At 36.8% G+C, this 21,678-nt stretch overlaps 1 protein-coding gene across 10 annotated transcripts in view; it reads right to left on the reverse strand.

Annotated features, from left to right (window-relative positions):
* Positions 1–21,678, reverse strand: part of LOC115209656 (vacuolar protein sorting-associated protein 13D) — a 213,619-nt gene that overhangs the window by 62,376 nt on the left and 129,565 nt on the right. For 9 of the 10 annotated variants that reach the window (XM_036501028.1, XM_036501029.1, XM_036501026.1 and 6 more), the window contains exons 48-56: positions 20,134–20,239; positions 16,356–16,505; positions 14,424–14,562; positions 13,661–13,897; positions 9,217–9,367; positions 8,561–8,777; positions 3,506–3,716; positions 3,210–3,389; positions 137–303 (exon numbers count right to left, since the gene is read on the reverse strand). In XM_036501028.1, coding sequence (XP_036356921.1) covers positions 137–303; positions 3,210–3,389; positions 3,506–3,716; positions 8,561–8,777; positions 9,217–9,367; positions 13,661–13,897; positions 14,424–14,562; positions 16,356–16,505; positions 20,134–20,239 — 1,558 coding nt within the window. The remainder of the gene's footprint in view (positions 1–136; positions 304–3,209; positions 3,390–3,505; positions 3,717–8,560; positions 8,778–9,216; positions 9,368–13,660; positions 13,898–14,423; positions 14,563–16,355; positions 16,506–20,133; positions 20,240–21,678) is intronic. The other variant, XM_036501030.1, reaches the window with a different exon arrangement.

Raw genomic sequence — 21,678 nt, forward strand, 5'->3', positions numbered from 1 at the left:
CTATATAGATAAATAATTTTGACTCTGGTATTCCTAATCAGCTTCTGTAGCTATATAAGATGATCACAGCTGGAATGCCGAAGATCAATAATTAAATACCAAAAAATTCATTCAGAAAAAAGAATACAATACATACCTGGTTGGACACTCTTTGTCAGTAAAACTGAAAAGTAAAGGTGTGACACTTTTTGCTCTTTCGTGGTCTTCTGATTGACCTGCAGCTTCTAGTCTGGTGCCATCTTGTTTGAAAATTAATGGGATGCCGGATTTGTTGACAAGCCAATAGGGAGCTGAGATTTGGAGCTACCAATAAAAAACAAAATATGATAACTATTATTGTTTTACAAGCAATTGATAACATTCCAGTGAACTGAGATGGAATTTGGTCTCAGTTTTTGAGTCAAGTTACTTCTTTGCTTTCAATTATCATCATCATTTAACGTCCGTTTTCCATGCTAGCATGGGTTGGACGGTTTGACTGGGGTCTGGGAAGCCAGAAGGCTGCACCAGGCTCCAGTCTGATCTGGCAGTGTTACCACAGCTGGATGCCCTTTCTAACGCCAACCACTCTGGTGTTAGGAAGAGCATCCAGCTGTAGAAACACTGCCAGATCAGACTGGAGCCTGGTGCAGCCTTCTGGCTTCCCAGCTTTGGGAAAGCACAAAGATCAAAACATTTCATTCCTATTTCATAAAATATAGTGTAGGGATTTCAGCCAGGTCAAACCATTACTAATGTTTTACAAAAGAGCAAATTTTTAGAGTTTGTTTGAAGTCATGAGATTAGAGATAACAAATTGGACGTATTTATAGACGATAAATCTATCATTCAGAAATAAATATGAGATTATGAGAGGAGCCTGATGTTGCTAAATGTTATGTAAAAATGACCAGTGTGTACAAACACTGCTTTCAACAAGAAATACAGAGTGACCAATTGCCAAAGCATACGCATAACTCCTACTTGTATAATCTATCTCCTCTTTTATGATGAAAATTTATTCTGATATTGACTAAAACACAAGCTAAAATACAAAATATATACGAATAAATGAAATGAAATAAAAAGAAGAGCCATTATATCACTTAATAAACATGTAATTAAACAAATCTTCATTAAGAGTTCTAAAAGTAAATCAAAACACATACATAATATAAAGATACGTGTATGTAAAAGAAAGGTATTGTCAAATGAATCAATCTCAGCATACCATTGGTAGTTATTTATCATTTATTAAATCCAGAGGGATTAATTTATAGAATAAAGGAGCATTTATTAACTATGGCATACATACATGAGTGTGTGTGTGCTGTATATGTTCTGTTGCCTAGATACTACAATGGTTGTAAATGAGCATCATCGTCAAATAAGTGAGGTTGTTTGTTTGCAGTCTTCTGTGAAAAGATGGCTAGCTATGGGGAAATAATATCTTGCTTGGAAATAGGTAAGGGTTGGTGACAAGAAGGGCATTCAGCCATTGAAAATCTGCCTCAGCAAATTTCGTCTGACCCATGCAAGCATGGAAAAGGGGGTGTTAAATGATAAGAAGTGACTCAGCAAAATATTCCTTTTACTTCTCTACAACGATAATATGCTCCAACAGTGTTTGCGATGCCTTGCCTCATGCTGAATGACAAATTTCACGATAGGGTTTCCTTTTGCAGTCACTTACAGATCTTTGTGACAGAAGTATGCTGACAGAACAAGCTAATACTAAAATGAATGATGACTGAAAAATATAAAGAACTAGCTGAATACCCGGAAAAACAGGGATTATTTCCCATTCCCATTACACTGTTTCATGTCCTGTTCAGTTTCCATTTTAGTTCTGCTCCCATTCCTATCCCCAGTCCTATGCCAATATATAAATTTTAGAATCAGTTAGGTGTAATTGAGCCATTAAATATTTTATTAACCTTCATGGTAACAGTTTATTGCTAAAAACAGGTATTACAAACAATTAATGATTAGTGGGTGAATATGGAATGTCCCTGTATTATTTTAACAAACAAAAATGCATCTGAGTAAAATAAATGAGTTGACCAGTAATACTGAGAAAGCGGGGGTTATCCCCAATTCCCATTACACTGTTCCATGTCCTATCCAGTCTCCTGTTCAGTTTCTGTCTCTCTACCCAATCTGTCGTTTATGGTAATAGTTTATTGCTAAAAATAGGTATTACAAACTATTAGTTCAATTAGTGGGTGAATAAGGAATGTCCCTATATTATTTAAACAAACAAATATGCATCTGAGTAAAATATATTAGAGAAAATAGGGAGATTTACAAATACATTGACAGTTTGCATATTGTAGCTGGCTTTCTCACATTGTAGCTGATTTGTAAACATGCTACAGCAACCCCCCATTGCCACCACTGTTCTCGCCTTCACTGATATAAGTCACCCTCTCTCTGCTACTACCTTTCCCTCCGACTAATATTTTTGTAACTTTCTCATTTTATCATATAATTCACCCAACACCCCTGGGAGGGAGGCACATTATAGATTTTTATTGAAATCCAATTAGCCTATTATTGAACTGGATTTTAGTGCAACATGTATGCTAAGTTTCGTGAATATTGGTTAGCTGGTTTAGGCACTAAGATGGTAACAGACAGACAGAAATTGCCATTAATATATTAGATTAATGCAATATATTTTCTAACCAAAGAATTTCAGAAAATATAAGGATTCTCATACTGAACTAGACAAAATAATGTTCCAGTTGTTTGATACTATAGAACTATCTATTCATTGTAATATAGCAGAAGTGGCTGATTACTCTACAGATCTGTGTATACTTCATGAAATTTAAAACAGAATCAGTGCGATAGAATGTGTGACAAGGATGACCTTCACAAATCCTAGGAACATTTCATTTAATGTATTTCAAGACAGCTATGTCAAGTCAATTTAACTCACAAAGATAACCAGCCCTTCTCTAATATCCTTTCTTCTATAGACACAAGGCCTTAAATTTTGGGGAGGGGCTAGTTGATTACATCAACCCCGGTGCTCAACTGGTATTTATTTCATTCACCCCAAAATGATGAAAGCCAAAGTCAATTTTGGCAGCATTTGAATTCAGAACAAAGACAGATGAAATGCCGCTAAGCATTTTGCCCAGTGTGCTAACAATTCTGTCACCTTTCTCATTGACTCTGAAGCATTTCTTTGGATATTAGAAATGGGTAAGTCAGTGACTTACCTTGAGTGCTCCTCCTTTGCGTGAAATGATGCGTACAGTCAACGCCAACATTCTGTCGTCACTGTCGTATAGTTCAAACCTAGCTTTATAATTGATAGTTCCTGGAGGGATCATCAACTCATTACAATCTCGGAAATTTTCCAGCTGGATTCCGAGTTCAAGATGCTGGCTCATGTCAGCCTGAATGTAGAAAAAAGTGGGGAGAAACATTATAACAAGAAGAACTATGAAGAGATGGAATTAAAAGAAAACAAAGTGTTCAATATAAAAATAAAAAATGTTCAAAGCTCTTTTACCTGATAGAGTGGCTCCTGTTTTCCAGCATCAATTTGACCCTTCATTGAGGTATTCTTGAAGTAGTAAGACATCTCAATTGGTAGCAGATTGCAAAGAGTGACTGGTGGATGAAGAGTAATTATGTGACCAGGAATACTGTATTCTCGAGCATGTATTCTATGTAGCTGAGTTTCCTCGGGATACTTTCCACGTCTTACAGACACACAAAACCTGGTGACAAACAATAGTAAGTCATGAAAGAACTAGAAATGACAAGAATGTTTTGTGCTGTCACAAGACCACAAATCTGTAGGGAATGAGAGTAACTGATAAAACTGTCCTGGGAAATGAAAGGCAAAGCTAACTATAGTAGGGTTTACTCTTATGACAATATTACACATACACTTCAAGATGGCCACAGCTGGAATGCTTTGAGCATAAGTCTGCTCAATCAGAGCTGAAGTAAAATGGGACTAAACAATAATAATTCTTAAGTAGCATACTTCACCCAACAGAAAATAGTTACAAGATAGGAATAACTCATACAGTAGGCAGAAGCAGTACTGTAAAATCAACAGATGGGTCACTAGCTGGCAGTACGGTGGTCAATTCTGCTTGTGGATAATATACAAATAAGCTGGATAAATTTGTTCAAATACAGCCCACTCTTTTTATAAATAACACCAAGACCAATTGAACTTCCTTAACACTCATGACTTCATATATGCTATTAGATCATTTGTCTATGCTACACTTTAAAGAATTATATTATGCATTGATTTAATTCCAAAATCCTCTATCTTATTTGTTAAATTATAATTGCAAGCTTCTTCTATAGTATGAAGGAGAGAAATAGTGAAGTGGATTTTGAAAGGATATTAATGTCAGATGCAAAATCACCAAATATAGTAAATGCATAGAGTTGTTAGAACTCAGAGAAATTGTTTGGATTCATTTATGTAAGAAAAAGTCGACAGAAGTTCTAACCATTTTGAAAAATGTTATCATCATCATCATCATCATCATTTAGCGTCCGTTTTCCATGCTAGCATGGGTTGGACGGTTCAACTGGGGTCTGGGGAGCCCGAAGGCTGCACCAGGCCAGTCAGATCTGGCAGTGTTTCTACAGCTGGATGCCCTTCCTAACGCCAACCACTCCGAGAGTGTAGTGGGTGATTTTATGTGCCACCAACACAGGTGCCAGACGAGGCTGGCGAACGGCCACGCTCGGATGGTGTTTTTATGTGCCACCGACACAGGTGCCAGACGAGGCTGGCAGACACGCCACGCTCGGATGGTGTTTTTATGTGCCACCGACACAGGTGCCAGATGAGGCTGGCGGACGGCCACGATCGGATGGTGTTTGTTACGTCCCAAAGCATGGAGGCCAGTCTATGCGGTACTGGCTACGGCCACGTTCGGATGATTTTCTTGTGTGCCACCGGCACTAGTACCACAAAGATACAAATTCCATTGATGTTCATCTATTTTGATTTGTTTTGATTTGATTTGATTTTCACTTGCCTCAACAGGTCTTCACAAGTGTCACAAGAAGAAAGGTATGCACAGGTGGACTGACTACGTCCCAGGTAGGGGCCACGGGTTATGGCCTGACTAGTCTTGCCGGGTCTTCGGATGGTGTTTTTATGTGCCACCGACACAGGTGCCAGATGAGGCTGGCGAACGGCCACGATCGGATGGTGTTTGTTACGTGCCCACAGCACGGAGGCCAGTCGATGCGGTACTGGCTACGGCCACGTTCGGATGGTTTTCTTGTGTGCCACCGGCACTGGTACCACAAAGATACAAATTCCATTGATGTTCATTTATTTTGATTTGATTTGATTTGATTTGATTTTCACTTGCCTCAACAGGTCTTCACAAGTGTCACAAGAAGGAAGGAAGGTATGCACAGGTGGACTGACTACGTCCCAAGTAGGGCCCACGGGTTATGGCCTGACTAGTCTTGCCGGGTCTTCGGTTGGTTTTTTATGTGCCACCGACACAGGTGCCAGATGAGGCTGGCGGACGGCCATGATCGGATGGTGTTTCTTATGTGCCCGCATCACAGAGGCCAGTCGATGCGGTACTGGCTACGGACACGTTCGGATGGTTTTCTTGTGTGCCACCGGTACTGGTACCACAAAGATACAAATTCCATTGATGTTCATCTATTTTGATTTGGTTGATTTGATTTGATTTGATTTGATTTGATTTTCACTTGCCTCAACAGGTCTACACAAGTGTCACACACTTGCCTCAACAGGTCTTCACAAGTGTCATAAGTAGGAAGGTATGCACAGGTGGACTGACTACGTCGCCGGGTCTTCGGATGGTGTTTTTATGTGCCACCGACACAGGTGCCAGATGAGGCTGGCGAACGGCCACGATCAGATGGTGTTTGTTGTGCCCACAGCACGGAGGCCAGTCGATGCGGTACTGGCTACGGCCACGTTCGGATGGTTTTCTTGTGTGCCACCGGTACTGGAACCACAAAGATACAAATTCCATTGATGTTCATCTATTTTGATTTGGTTTGATTTTCACTTGCCTCAACAGGTCTTCACAAGTGTCACACACTTGCCTCAACAGGTCTCCACAAGTGTCACACACTTGCCTCTGCCTCAACAGGTCTTCACAAAGTGTCACACACTTGCCTCTGCCTCAACAGGTCTTCACAAGTGTCATAAGAGGGAAGGTATGCACAGGTGGACTGACTACGTCGCCGGGTCTTCGGATGGTGTTTTTATGTGCCACCGACACAGGTGCCAGATGAGGCTGGCGAACGGCCACGATCAGATGGTGTTTGTTGTGCTCACAGCACGGAGGCCAGTCGATGCGGTACTGGCTACGGCCATGTTCGGATGGTTTTCTTGTGTGCCACCGGTACTGGAACCACAAAGATACAAATTCCATTGATGTTCATCTATTTTGATTTGGTTTGATTTTGATTTTTGATTTTCACTTGCCTCAACAGGTCTTCACCTCAACAGGTCTTCACCTCAACAGGTCTTCACAAGTGTCACACACTTGCCTCAACAGGTCTCCACAAGTGTCACACACTTGCCTCTGCCTCAACAGGTCTTCACAAGTGTCACACACTTGCCTCAACAGGTCTTCACAAGTGTCATAAGAGTGAAGGTATGCACAGGTGGACTGACTACGTCACCGGGTCTTCGGATGGTGTCTTTATGTGCCACCGACACAGGTGCCAGATGAGGCTGGCGAACGGCTACGATCGGATGGTGTTTGTTGTGCCCACAGCACGGAGGCCAGTCGATGCGGTACTGGCTACGGCCACGTTTGGGTGGTTTTCTTGTGTGCCACCGGCACTGGTACCACAAAGAATACAATTCCACTGATGTTCATCTATTTTGATTTGTTTTGATTTGATTTTCACTTGCCTCAACAGGTCTTCATAAGTGTCACCCGAAGGAAGGTATGCACAGGAGGACTGACTACGTCCCAGGTAGGGGCCACGGGTTATGGTCTGACTAGTCTTGCCGGGTCTTCTCACGCACAGCATACTTCCATAGGTCTCGGTCTCTAGACATTTCCTTAGTGAGACCTAAAGTTCGAAGGTCGTGCTTCACCACCTCGTCCCAGGTTTTCCTGGGTCTACCTCTTCCACAGGTTCCCTCAACTGCTAGGGTGTAGCACTTTTGCACACAACTATCTTCAGCCTTTCTCGTCACATGACCATACCAGCGCAGCCGTCTCTCTTGCACACCACAACTGACGCTTCTTAGGTTCAACTTTTCTCTCAAGGAACTTACACTCTGACGATTATGAACACTGACATTACACATCCATCGGAGCATACTGGCTTCATTTCTTGCGAGCTTACGCATATCCTCAGCAGTCACGGCCCATGTTTCACTACCATGTAGCATGGCTGTACGTACACATGCATCATACAGTCTGCCTTTTACTCTGAGCGAGAGGCCTTTTGTCACCAGCAGGGGTAAGAGCTCTCTAAACTTTGCCCAGGCTATTCTTACTCTAGCAGTTACACTTTCAGCACACCCACCCCCGCTACTGACTTGGTCTCCTAGGTAGTGCTCAAAAATTTAAATGTACAAAAATATTTTTAAAGCCCTGCTATTACATGTCATGAAGTAACACAATTCATAAAAAGGTTGAAGAGAAATAAAAGCGGTCACTTAAAATGCAATGTATGTCTGAATTATAATTTAGAAATTAGTGAGAGATATGACATGATATAAAATCATTGAAAAAAAAAAAAAGTCTCCCAAAAAGTTGAAACTTGAATATTTTACCCATCATTTCAAATAATTTCATCCAGAAAATGTCATTCTTGCTATGCACAACCCCACCAGGAAAATATTTACTAAAGCTGTACTTAAAAAATACTGATATAGGCTTAGGAGTGGTTGTGTGGTAAGTAGCTTGCTTACCAACCACATGGTTCCGGGTTCAGTCCTACTGCATGGCCCCCTGGGCAAGTGTCTTCTACTATAGCCTCGAGCCAACCAAAGCCTTGTGAGTGGATTTGGAAGACGGAAACTGAAAGAAGCCAGTCGTATATATGTGTGTGTGTGGTTTTGTGTGTATATGGTTTTGTGTGTCTGTGTTTGTCCCCCACAACATCGCTTAACAACCAATGGTGGTGTGTTTACATCTCCATAACTTAGCAGTTCAACAAAAGAGACCAATAGAATAAGCACTAGGCTTACAAAGAATAAGTCTGGGGTCGATTTACTCGACTAAAGGCGGTGCTCCAGCATAGCCACAGTCAAATGTCTGAAACAAGTAAAAAGGTATATCCCTAACAGAAATTACATTAAAAGATGATACATTACATGTGGAAGACATGTAATTAAAAGCCCAAAGTCCAAAAGAAGAACAGAAAGTTCTGAGAGTGGTACATTCTTTTTTCAAGTAAGTATAGTCAATCAATCAGAGAAAAATAATTTGTTTTGGAGTGTAGCAAACACTGTGGCAGGAATATTTGCAAAAGGCTGCCCATAAATTTCTTCCAGATTAGTCATTATCCTAAACTAACAAACCAAAGCTATTCCGATTTGAAAGAGATTGAGAAACAATATAATTACCTGAAACACTCTTTATTTGGTTTGATAGGCCGACAGACCCGATGGTAATCAAGGACGTCATCCATTTTACGAACTCTGTCCCAATAGAGTGGTTCACCACATTCTTCCACAGGGAGATCAGCAGGGCGAGCACAAAGGGATGCAGAAGTGTAAAGAATGGGTACAGGAGACTGGCTATTTGGTTGGATTAATTGCTTCTCTTTCAACATGGTGCATCCTGAATAAGAGAAACAGAAATGGACTTATTAAAAAATAATTATGCAAAATCAGAAAAAGTTTTGGTACACGGAATAAAAGTTTGTTAATTCATTTAAAACCGAACCTTCACTCCATTGCAGCTGGGAGCTTTCTGTCCTGAAGAACATACAAGAAACAGGGAACTTAAGAGTAGCTAAAGAGTGAATACTTGATACTCTGAATGAATTAATAAATGCACGCACGCACGCACACACACACATGCACACACACACACACACACACACAGAGTAAAACTGTGTTTCCAGAAACAGGGGGGAAAAAAAAACACTCAAATATGGTTTAGTTAACAAGTTACATAACAAAGACTGTATTTTTTGAAACAGAAAAATAAATTTAAAAAATTAAAACATAAGCCTGTCATAACTAATCAAATGTTAATTAAAATATCCATATCTTACCTAGTCCAGTAAAAGGGTACATGACAACCTCAACAGGCATGTGCAGTTTATTAACAATTGTCAAGGCTGATCTTACAGTGATCATCTTGCGTGCACTTCCTTCTTGTGTGACATCAAATACAAAACGAGCCACTTGCTGACGCATTGTTTGCTACAAGACAGCAGATTGAGCACAGATTTATAGAGGGAACAATAACATAGCACACACTACTCAAGAACAATTAATTAAAATACACATCAATTAATTACTCATGTAAATTGATATGAAAATACATAGTCTAGTTACTGAAGCAAATGAGTAGCTAATACCAGTTGATAACAAAATATTGCATAAACAGGAATGTTAATTACAAAAGACATTGTTATCTACGAAAGATATTTAAAATATCTTTATTTTTATGGATGTAAGGAAGACTTGTCTTCTACATCTTAATATTATAAATTGGTTCAATTAAACTGTACAAAATTAACAATCATATTTGCTTTCATTACATAAATTACTATTAACACATTTCAGTCATTCATTTAAAAATTTTACAGACAACTTATCATAGCCCATTTTGTCACAAATATAAATAATGATAGATTCAAAATCTAAAAACCGGCCACAAACCAAGAATCCGTTAATGTGACAGTGTGAGTTGGGCAAAAAATAAAATCCAATGCTTGTACAGAACAAAAACATCAAAAGATCAATTACAGATAATTAAAAGAAACAAATCTTCAAGTGGACTGATTTTGCATACTACCAATCATTAATAATTTCATAATTATGCCTTGCTAACATGCTCAAAATACAATTAGTAATAAAATTAATCATAGTTAGCCTAGGTTCTCATTTCTTATTCTTTTATCCTAATTTTAGTCATTGGGCTGTAGTCATGAAGGACCACCACATTCATGGACTTTAATTAAATCTACCCCAGAACTTTTGGTAGTTATTTTGTCAGCTGTGGAAAAAAGAATGGCATTATTGACCTGAATGTACAGGGACATAACCAAATACCACAATGTATCTCTCTCTCTCTATCTCTCACACACACACACACACGCACACGCACACACACATGCACACACACACATTCATATCTTCAGATGCTGGGCTTCACAGAGGAAAAGACAAGAGACTGGGAGTTGTGATGATTTGCTGTACTTTAGAAGCTGCGTCAAGCTAAGTAAATCATGGCCATTCATACATACAGGTATGTCCTTTACAGGTGCTGGCGCACATTACATGCACCTGTGCCGGTGCAGCGTAAACACAGCCATGTTGGTGGCATATAAAAAGCACTTGGCACACTCTGGAAAGTGGTTAGCATTAGGAAGGACATCCAGCTAAGGAAACCATGTCACAACAGACAACCAGAGTCCGGACAGCTCCCTAGCTGGCCAGCTCCTGTCAAACTGTCCAACCCATGCCAGCATAGACAATGGATGTTAAACAATGAAGATGATAAATATTCATCTGAAGAGTTTCTGCACAAGCTCTACCAGTAAAATTTCACAATCAAAGCTTCAGTCAATGTAAAGCTTACCCAAGGTGCTGTTCAGTGAGACTGAACTCAGAAGTACATGGTTGTGAAGGTAATTTGTTTCACCACACAACTGCCTGCACCTTTTATGTGAATGAATTTTTTTAAACAAGTAAACTTATATGTAAAAAGCAACTAATTCATGAATATACATAACACTATTATTGAAATTCCAGTTTAAAAAGAAATGTCTCTTATAGAAAATAAAGTTTAAACTTTCTCAAATGGTAAATTACCAATACAAATTAATGGCCCAATCATTGAAAAATATTACAGTGTTACTTTCAACATAACTAAAAAATGTTTTAGAATTAAGTTAGAAGTGGAGGGAGAACTTCCCATGATATTGTAAATCTTCTCAGAGGTCAATGCAGTTGGTGTTCAGACAAACTTCTGTAGGCTGATACCTGTAGGGCAAAATGTGGCTTGCAGTTCTAGGTAGGAAGGGATGGGCAAAATATTTAGAGTAAGATTTCAATGGAAACAAAATAGAGGTGATGAGTAGAGGAAAGGTAAGTGTGATGCGTAGCTTACTAGTTCACAGTCATCAAAAAAGCCCTGTAATAGCAACTGAAGGTTCAGGCCAAGGAACAGAGTGCTAATTGTCTGGTAATTTTAGAGCATTGTTAAATGAGTATTTTCCAATCAACCAAACAACTTTGTTTTGGATGCAGCCTAGAGTATTTGTGAATGTATATGTAGCAATAGCACCATTCTAGGTATGTGAGCCTTACTGGTGCTTTGTAGGTGGGTGGGTGGGTGGGGGTCAGCAATTGATTAGGGCTGAAGTTTTCCATGGCCCTGAAGAGAAAACTTATGCTTTTAGAATACAGTTCTGACAATGATATAGCTGTATGGTCTCCAGTAGAGGTGATTCTATGGGAACTATAGTGAAAGCCACCAAGAGAAAAAAGGGACTTGAGGCAATAAAGTATATTGTTTGTAGCTAACAACTGTTTCCATCAATGTTGATAATGTTCAAAGTGTGTGTGGTAGATTTATAATTGGTAGCCTGAGAGAGTGCTCCTTTTTGGAGACAAGATACATTGTTCTGTTTTCTACAGGATAGGTGAGAGAAAGATTGAAGAATTTAGTTACCCAAAAAGATTACTAGAGAGTGAGAGGACTTTTGTAGCTAGTTTAGAGGATTTAAGTGTTTTTCTTAAGTAGGAAGGATGTAGGGAGAGTGTGATGTAAGATTATTTCTTTGATGACTTATTTATAGTGTTCAGGAGAAATGTTGAAGGAATTAAACTGTTATGTTCTAACAGGAGAACACAACAATCTTAGTTTTCAAGGTCTCTCTTCATGGGAGAAGTGCAAATGTGGCATGAAGTACCATGTTGTTATGCAAATAAAATATTCATTAAGAAGGCTGAGAAGGGTGAAGTGTAGAATATCTGGATAAGAATGTATGTTATAAGAATTGGCATTGAAAAGAACATTGATATTAGATAACGTGGAAGATATAATTGATATGCCTCAGCCAAACCAAAGTTGATGGAATGTGGGATAAAGAGAGAATCACATTGACAAATGCTGCAGGAGAGCATTCTGAAAGAAAACTATAATCCATGAGATGAAATACAGAAAGTTCTCAGGTGAAATTCAATGAAAAGTATTGGTAATGTTAAAGGCAATAGCATTACTTTTGCTGAAGTTCTCAAAAGTAACAACAAAACTTTTTATGGGAAAAAGTGGGCACATACAACATTGAACTCTAAACACAGGTAACATTCTAAGAATACAGTTATGTGTTTGATTTCTTCCTCTTTCCTTCTACAAATTGTAAGTGATTTTTCTAAATATTTATATATATATATATAAACAGTAGAGGAGAGTTAATTGCCCAGCAATATAACACAGCAGTCTCTAACATTACACTTCTTGTAAATTCTGAACAATAAATGAAACTAGGGATTAAAGTTAACAATCCAACAACAAGATGTTAATAACAATACATGCAACATCCATGTACTACTGACTACCGTGTAACCAAGCATTGAGAATTAGGAAGGATATGCTCTTTAGCAAAATTACTCACATGCAAAGCTAACTATATCAAACACCAAGGCTATTAACAAAAGATAGCTATATAACAAGATAATACAGTTCTGTGCTAAAGATTATTATTACTGAAATGTAATAAAAAAGAGAATAAATACAGTAAGAAAGCTGTTTTAAATTTCTTTGTATTTTCCTTTCTCACAAAAGATCCTACTTTAAATGTTAGAACTGTCTTCTTATTATAAACTTATATTTGCCAAACATCATTCATAATTTTTTCTCATTTTGCTTGTGTTATAATCAGTGCTTAGATTTTGATTTCAATACTGATAAGAGTTGGGTGAGCTTACAGTGGAACATATCTTCAGTACCGTCAAATGCTTTCTCATCTCTGTAAGGTTCAGTAACATTCTCAGAGCTAATCTAACTACCCCTGTGTTCATGCATATGTGTGTGTGTTTCCAAGCATACATGTTCTTCGTATACCATGGTAGATATACATCATTACTCTCCCTAATACGACTGAGACAAGAACCAAAAAAACAAGGCACTATTAACAAATATTTAACAAAAATAAAACAAATTCAACATAAACAATAATTGAATAAAAAGTTCTAAAAAAGAAAAGGAAAAATTAACTAGGATTATTTAACTAAATTTTAAAACAAAAACTTTTTTCCTAAAACAATTTCCACCTATAATTTTCAAATATATCTTAGAAATTTTCTCGACTCAATTTATAATCTACTCCAGTCGCTACAGAAGTAGTTAGTAGTAAAACTGACTAATACTGAGAAAAGAGACAGAGATAGCAGAAGAGAAACATAGATTGTTGGTAAATAGGGGAAGTATTATGCAAGCCAGGCATTCTTTAGTATGAGAACATAGCACTAACACCAAGATACCTCATGTGGAAGAGAATCCCCATCCCTGGTAAGATTAGAATCACCCGAACGGTATCTGGCAGTATAGTTCAGCACGCCGCCGGAAATGGGTTCAAAAGATACCTGCGTGCGGATCACTTTCTCATCGGGTTGAGCATCACGGAAGTAGATTCCAACTTTATCTACGGTCACAGCAGAAAGTTTCTGCCAGCCATCAGCTTTGACCACAAGTTGATTGACACGAAGTTCATGAGTTTCCTGGAAAACAGGTAAAGAAAAACCTTTCTTACAAGAACATAGAATTATAAAACATACTGTAATGCCTATATTTGTATAATAATTGTTTGTAACATAGGCTAAAGGTTAATGATTATACTGACCGTAGTACTTAATTACTACTTTATTTTATTGAGCTTGAACAGATCAAAGGCAAAACTACCAATGCTTACAGTACTAAGATATATTTGTTTGGCCAAACATTCAAAGTAGTTGTGTGACCTGCTAGAAATACCACCAAAAATCAGTCTTAGAAATGAAGAGACGTTAAATGATGTAGTCTTAGATATACTACATGAAAAAAAGACAGTCTGATTATGGCTTGGACACCTTTGATCATTAACTTGCTCAAACAGAATTAACCTAAGACTAATCAACAATAACCTAGCTGTTGAGCATTCAAATATCTTGGTTGCAGTAGCACTAGCAACAAGATGTGAGCTGCTGATCCTTTAAATTAGATATAGGCTTTGCAAAATACATTTTTGTTTTTTAAATAAATATCTACCTTGTGTCGAATTTTCTCCCTCCTTTGGAAGAAAAATGGGACTTCTTCATTTGGTTCAACCTGCTTCCACTCTGTAGCTTTGATATAAGCATCAGTGAAATTTTCCAACAATCCACGCTTTGTGTCAACTCCAGAGACACTTGAAAAATAGAAGTTTGAATGGAAAGCATAAGTAATGATTAATTTTACATAGAATGACATTTAAAAAAAAAAAAAGGATAACATTAGGAAGGGCATCCAGCTGAAGAAACCATGCCAAGGCTGACATGGAGCATTATGATCCAGTCAAACCATCCAATCCAAAACTGCATAGAAAAACAAATGGTAAGTAATGATAACCACTTGAGGCAAACAATAAATTTTGCTTGAAGAAAATGTTTAATTTTGCTTTTTTTTTTCTCTTCATAAAATGTCAAGGAAAGATGGGCAGTTTCCTTGATCTTTGCAAGCCTTCCTATTCAATTAAATATCAGATGGAAAAACATGGATAGGTATGAAATTACAGATGTAGTTCTCGGAAGGAAAATTAAATAAAGTTTTTACTGTGGACCACAGAAGAAGAGATAAAGAACAGGTGACAAGATGAGAAAAGACAGGCCTTGGTGGAGAGGGTATATGATTAGGTACTTCAGAAAAGGATAAATCATTGTAGCAGTAATAGAAGAGACAAAGAGAAAAAAACAGCATGTATACAAGTGAGTGGTTGAAGCACGTTGACAGCTGAAGTATGTTGTCAATCATTCATATGATGTTCTTTTGGATTTGGTTGAGGATGTTTGTGCAATCACAGCATCATCTCATAAATATGAGTAGAATATGTTGCAGAAATTATGAGCCCACTGAGAATTAATCAATCCAAATTTCTGCTTCAGGATTCTGAATTTATAACCTGCTTGCATCAACAGTAGAACCAGTAATTCTACAGGGAATTAGCCTTTTACCTTCATAAAATACAAAATAAAAATGGAACATTGGTGCTGCCCTTGACTTCAGTAAAGCATTTTTAGCATAAATGTGTGATTTTCTGATATTCAATTACAAACGTACATAAAAAGCATTTGTGCTGGTGTCATGTTAAAAGCATGCAGTTGGCATTAGGAAGGGCATCCAGCTGCAGAAACCTTTTCAAAACAGACAATCGGAGCCTGGAGTAGCTCTCTGGCTTATCAAGCTGCCCAGCCTATGCCAGCATGGAAAATGAATGTTAAATGATGATACAAGATTATTCTTGCTAATACAGAATGTGAGTTGAGGAAGGTTCAGCTACAATTTATGATAAATTGACCAACCAGGTAGTGGCTGCCTTTTGTTGTTTGTAATATGCCAAAGCAACTTTAATGAATATGTTTCATTTTATGCATGACTTTACTGGATCTGATCTTAATCCTATTGTGAATGAGAACAAAAACAGTTAACAAACCCTTTTTTTTGCAAAATAGAATTCATAAAAACATTCCTTCAACAAATGCAAACGTATTGTTTGATTAATTTGATTGAAAAATATGAATTACATTTATTTACAGCTCTAAATAAACATGGTCAAATATATATCAAGTACAATTATATGAGTGGAAATGTATGGCTTAATGGTGAGGGTGTCAGCATCATGATCATGAGATTGTGGTTTCGATTCCTGGACCAGGCAACGCATTGTGTTCTTCCTTTCACGTTGCTCCAGTCCACTCAGCTGGCAAAAATGAGCAACGCTGCAGTGGACTGGTGTCCCATCCAGCTGGGGAACACATACGCCATAGAAACCGGGAAACTGGGCCCATGAGCCTGGCTAGGCTTTAAAAGGGTGCATTTATTTATTATTTTACAATTATAGGAATAAATGTGGCATGTGGAACGAAATTTTCTATTGCAACAGGTTTGAATTTGGCAAAAGACATTTAAGTACAACATATAGGTATTGGTATACAGTCAACTCACCAGGCAGGGGTGGTGGTTACAGTCAAAAAATGGAATGGCAATCCTGTGTGATTTCGTATGACAAAAGGCACAAATGGGATACGTTTTTGTAGACCAAATTTCTTGGCGACTGTTTGAGATAACTTTGTTGATGAATCCTTGCTGGTGTTTCTGAAATGCGACCAAATGCATTCCATTGAAATTCAATCATTGGGAAAGAAGATGTATGTATGTATGTATGTGTGTGTGTCTTGACAATGAATATTCTAGATGTTTGATCACCTAAACTATTTACACATTCAATCAGCATGTGGGTGAGAATTCCATAATGTGTGTGCTCTTAATATACACCTATATGCACATTCTCTCTCTCTCTCTTTCAATATATATATCAGGGACGTGCTGCCTAGGTAGGCAAAGTAGGCAGTGCTTACCTTAAATAAAATAGATCGATAGCAACATTTTACTTTTATGGCAAAATATGCACCTAATTCAATAAAATTATGAAGTTTACTCTGATTACAATGCTTAAAATGCAAAATATATGTTTTTGTTGTTGATTAGGTAGGCATAATTTGCCCCTGCCTTTCAATCTCAGTATTTAATTTACACATAGTACTGCTGTAGCACACATGCTGCATACATTCCTACAACGTTTTCTTTATGTGCTGTAAAGGCAGATGTAAATTTACCTTCAACTCAGTCATGTGGCTGTGTTTTACTACATAAGTGCCACCAACTGCCTTGCCTGAGTAATTACTGATGCCATGTGCCTGATATATATATATATATATATATATATATATATATATATTGATAAAACGGTAAGATAACAAAAGAAAGAAAGAGACCTCAATATTATGTAAATAGAGGAAATTTATCTATACAATATGTTAAATTACTCGGTAGTCAAGATAAAACTGAGTTTCAGATGCCGAAGTGGAAATCCACAACACCATCTCTTCGGTTATCTGGCTATTTGAAAACGTTATGAAAAAATACCGTTATAAATGAAGGGAAATTACTCTGTTATAACTCTGCTTTGCCTGCGTACTTATACATCGCTCGCATTTTTCGTCATAAAAATTGTATAAAAAAATACATAAAAATATATAAAAATATATAAAATCTTCTTGGGACATACACAGAAAGCATGTTCTATCCGTTTTCTTTAGGGGACCAAAAACGTAACAGAAATTTAGTCACATGTGGGCATGATCCGAAAAGCTCTGTCCTTGTATTTAGACATGTGGTAGGGTCTAAGCTGCTTTTCCAGATAAGCCATCTCTCCATGTCGCATAAACCGCACCTTCCGCTGCCATTAGTATAGGGCTTACATCTGGCCAAAATCTTCCATTGTATGTTATAATCGACACCTTTATCTCTTAAAGACCAAATATGATTGGATAATTGTGTCGCTTTTCTTTTGTTCCAGTGCCTAAAGCTCAAAGTGTGGTTATTGAACCTGGCCTTGAAATTACCCTCTGTCAGGCCCACGTATTTCTTCGTCGAAACGGTGTCTTTAGTGGTTATAGAGTTTACGGTAGCTTCATATATGATGGTCTTGGACATGCAAGCTCCATTTAGCGGCACAATTCTTTATTCCTGCATGAACAGCTGTTTTCTTCTTGTTTTTTTTTATGTTATGATTGATTATGTTTTTAAAATTGGTAGTTGAACTAAAACTAATTTTAAATTGTGTCTATTGAAGAGTTTCCTATAAGCATGGTTAACTGGAAATGTCTATCTATCAGTGCTAGGAAATATTTACCTATATTGAAGGCCACCCGAGGTGGCCTTCAATATAGGTAAATTTTCCTAGCACTGATAGATAGACATTAAAATTTAAAAATTAGTTTTAGTTCAACTACCAATTTTAAAAACATAATCAATCATAAAATAGATCGATAGCAACATTTTACTTTTATGGTGGCCTTCAATATAGGTAAATATTTCCTAGCACTGATAGACATTTTCCAGTTAACCATGCTTATAGGAACTCTTCAATAGACACAATTTAAAAATTAGTTTTAGTTCACTACCATTTTAAAACATAATCAATCATAAATACAAAAACACAAGAAGGAAAACAGCTGTTCATGCAGGATAAAGAATTGTGCCCGCTAAATGGAGCTTGCATGTCCAAGACCATCATATATGAAGCTACCGTAAACTCTATAACCACTAAAACACCGTTTCGACGAAGAAATACGTGGGCCTGACAGAGGGTATTTCAAGGCCAGGTTCAATAACCACACTTTGAGCTTTAGGCACTGGAACAAAAGAAAAGCGACACAATTATCCAATCATATTTGGTCTTTAAGAGATAAAGGTGTCGATTATAACATACAATGGAAGATTTTGGCCAGATGTAAGCCCTATACTAACGGCAGCGGAAGGTGCGGTTTATGCGACATGGAGAGATGGCTTATCTGGAAAAGCAGCTTAGACCCTACCACATGTCTAAATACAAGGACAGAGCTTTTCGGATCATGCCCACATGTGACTAAATTTCTGTTACGTTTTTGGTCCCCTAAAGAAAACAGATAGAACATGCTTTCTGTGTTATGTCCCAAGAAGATTTTATATATTTTTATATATTTTTATGTATTTTTTTATACAATTTTTATGACGAAAAATGCGAGCGATGTATAAGTACGCAGGCAAAGCAGAGTTATAACAGAGTAAATTCCCTTCATTTTTAACGGTATTTTTTCATAACGTTTTCAAATAGCCAGATAACCGAAGAGATGGTGTTGTGGATTTCCACTTCGGCATCTGAAACTCAGAGTTTTATCTTGACTACCGAGTAATGTAACATATTGTATATATATATATATATATATATATATATATATATATATATATATATACCTTAGTTTTATTCGAACACATAAGACAGCTATTATGCTTACTCCACAAAAAACCACCATGTGGATTCTGTTGAGACCAGTAAGAAACAATTATGAACATTTTTTATTACACTTAACTTTTAAAATATTTTTGATGAGGTTCGTTTTATCAAGAAGAACCGAAACATGTAAAATTTCTAAGAAAATTAAAATTTATCGTATATAGTGGCGTTTTCAAACTTCTTTTTTATAAATATATACCCACTTGTATACGACCTACACTTATTATAATATATATATACATATATATATACTATATATATACATATATATATATATATATATATACATACATATATATATATATAGATATATATATATATATATGTATATACATATATATATATGTATGTATGTATATATGTATATATATATATATATATATGTATATATATATATAGTATGTATGAAGGCAGCATGTACAGAATAATCGATGTGCTGGACAAAGTGCTTAGTAGCATTTCTTCCACTTGTTTATGTTCCAAGTTCAAATACTGCCAAGGTCAACCTTACTTTTCATTCTTTTGAGATTGATAAAATAAAGTATCAATCATTTACTGGGGGTTGATATAATTGACTAACACCACCCCTCAAAATTACTAGCCTTGTGCCAAATATCGAAACAATTTTTATTATTATTATTTATCATAAATTTTATACACAGACATGAAAAGGAATTGTTGGATACAAATTATTATCATCATTATTTGTATTAAGAAATCATTAACTTTGTGTTTCTTTAGTGGTGTCCCACTGGATTAATTGTAAGATATCCCCTTAATGTAGAAGTCATCTACTATATATCTGGTTCATCAGATCTAACTGAGAAAAATATCAAAGAAAAGTATAATGATGGTGCCAATACTGACACTAAGACAGATATATACCTGTTTTCTTCAGTATTTTTGTAATAATCTTCTGTCCACTTGAGTCGTGTCTTAGTGTACTGGTCAATGAAGGCACTGGTCAAATTAATGTTAAGGCAATCCATGGCTGTAGCAAAGAAAATTTTAAGATAATCTGATACATATGTATAAGATAAAATTGATGAAAGAAGTACTAGAAAGACCTTATATGGCTGCTTGACCTTCTAAACATAGTAACCAGATCTCCCTCAAATCACATCCTGCTGTCTTAAATAGAGAAAAATACATTAGATAATGTAGTTCTAGATATTACTAAAAAAGTAGGCTGATCATGGCTGAACAAGTAAGAACAAAATAAGCAGCTATATCTAAAATAAAGAACAATCATAGGAGATAATGTTGTACCCTACTGTATTTTGAAAGTTGAATGAAATATCATTGAACTTAGGTAAATGGAGAGTGACTCAACACGAAATAGCAACAACACAACCACAAACAAAACTCCTCACCATGACCATCAGCAAAACTGATACAACCAAGATCACCACCTTTTGATAGTCAATTGGCAACAACAGTAAAAGTATAAGCATGATAGCAATGTCTGTAGCTACATATGTTGGATGTCAACACAACTGTGTGTGCATGTGTGAATAGAATGTGTCATTTTACAGCAGTGCAAGAGATGAGGTGCCCATGAACCTGGTAACCCTTTAATCAACTTTAATTGTACGGTACTTCCTCCTATCTCACTCCTTCACCCTTTCATCTTCTCATTTCTATAGGAAAAGAAGGCAATAATTTTCTGCCTTCATACAACAGTTCTTTCCTGGTGCTGTTTTTTCTTTACTACATATCTGTTGTGGATAATTGTTGATTGCTGTTGGTTTCACCTACAATTCAAGATGTCAGGAAGGAAGACATCAAGTGGAACTGAATACAGTGGTGTGGAAAAGAACTGTAAGAGGATTATACTGAATTTTAAATTTGAGGTTTTAAAAAGACTTGAGATGGAAGGAATAAAAAATCAAAATGTAAAACAGTAAAGCTTGCAACATCTACAATGGGAATACATACCAATAGACAGAAAATTAAGCACTGAAGAAGTTAGTTAACTGCTTGGACTATTTTTTCATTGATGTAAGTTGATGAATGTGATGTTTAAAATGAAATGGCTCTTCAGCTTATGGATCAAAGAGCAAACTCAACATAATATGCCACTAAGCATGATGGTAATTAAAAAGAAGTCAATACACAAAACTACCCAGTGAATGTAAATGATATTTCCTATAATGTCAGTCAGCAAGTAGAATATATCCAGTTAATGGATCAAGGTGTGATACTTCTAAGCACATTACCTGAAAACTTTCAAACAACTTATGAAAGCAACTGACAGGGAGGATAATCCTACAGTTAGAGATTTCAGAAAGAATTTCAACACAATGCAGGCTATGAATAACATAAATAGGTAGTAGTATGAAGTAAAAGCCTTATCTTTAAAAAGCACTTTGAAAAATATATAGTCAAACTGTATCCATGACTTCACAAGTTTTCTGCAAGCAGAAAGTC

Source organism: Octopus sinensis, linkage group LG3 (assembly GCF_006345805.1).
Source record: "Octopus sinensis linkage group LG3, ASM634580v1, whole genome shotgun sequence".
In the NCBI taxonomy this organism is placed as follows: domain Eukaryota; kingdom Metazoa; phylum Mollusca; class Cephalopoda; order Octopoda; family Octopodidae; genus Octopus; species Octopus sinensis.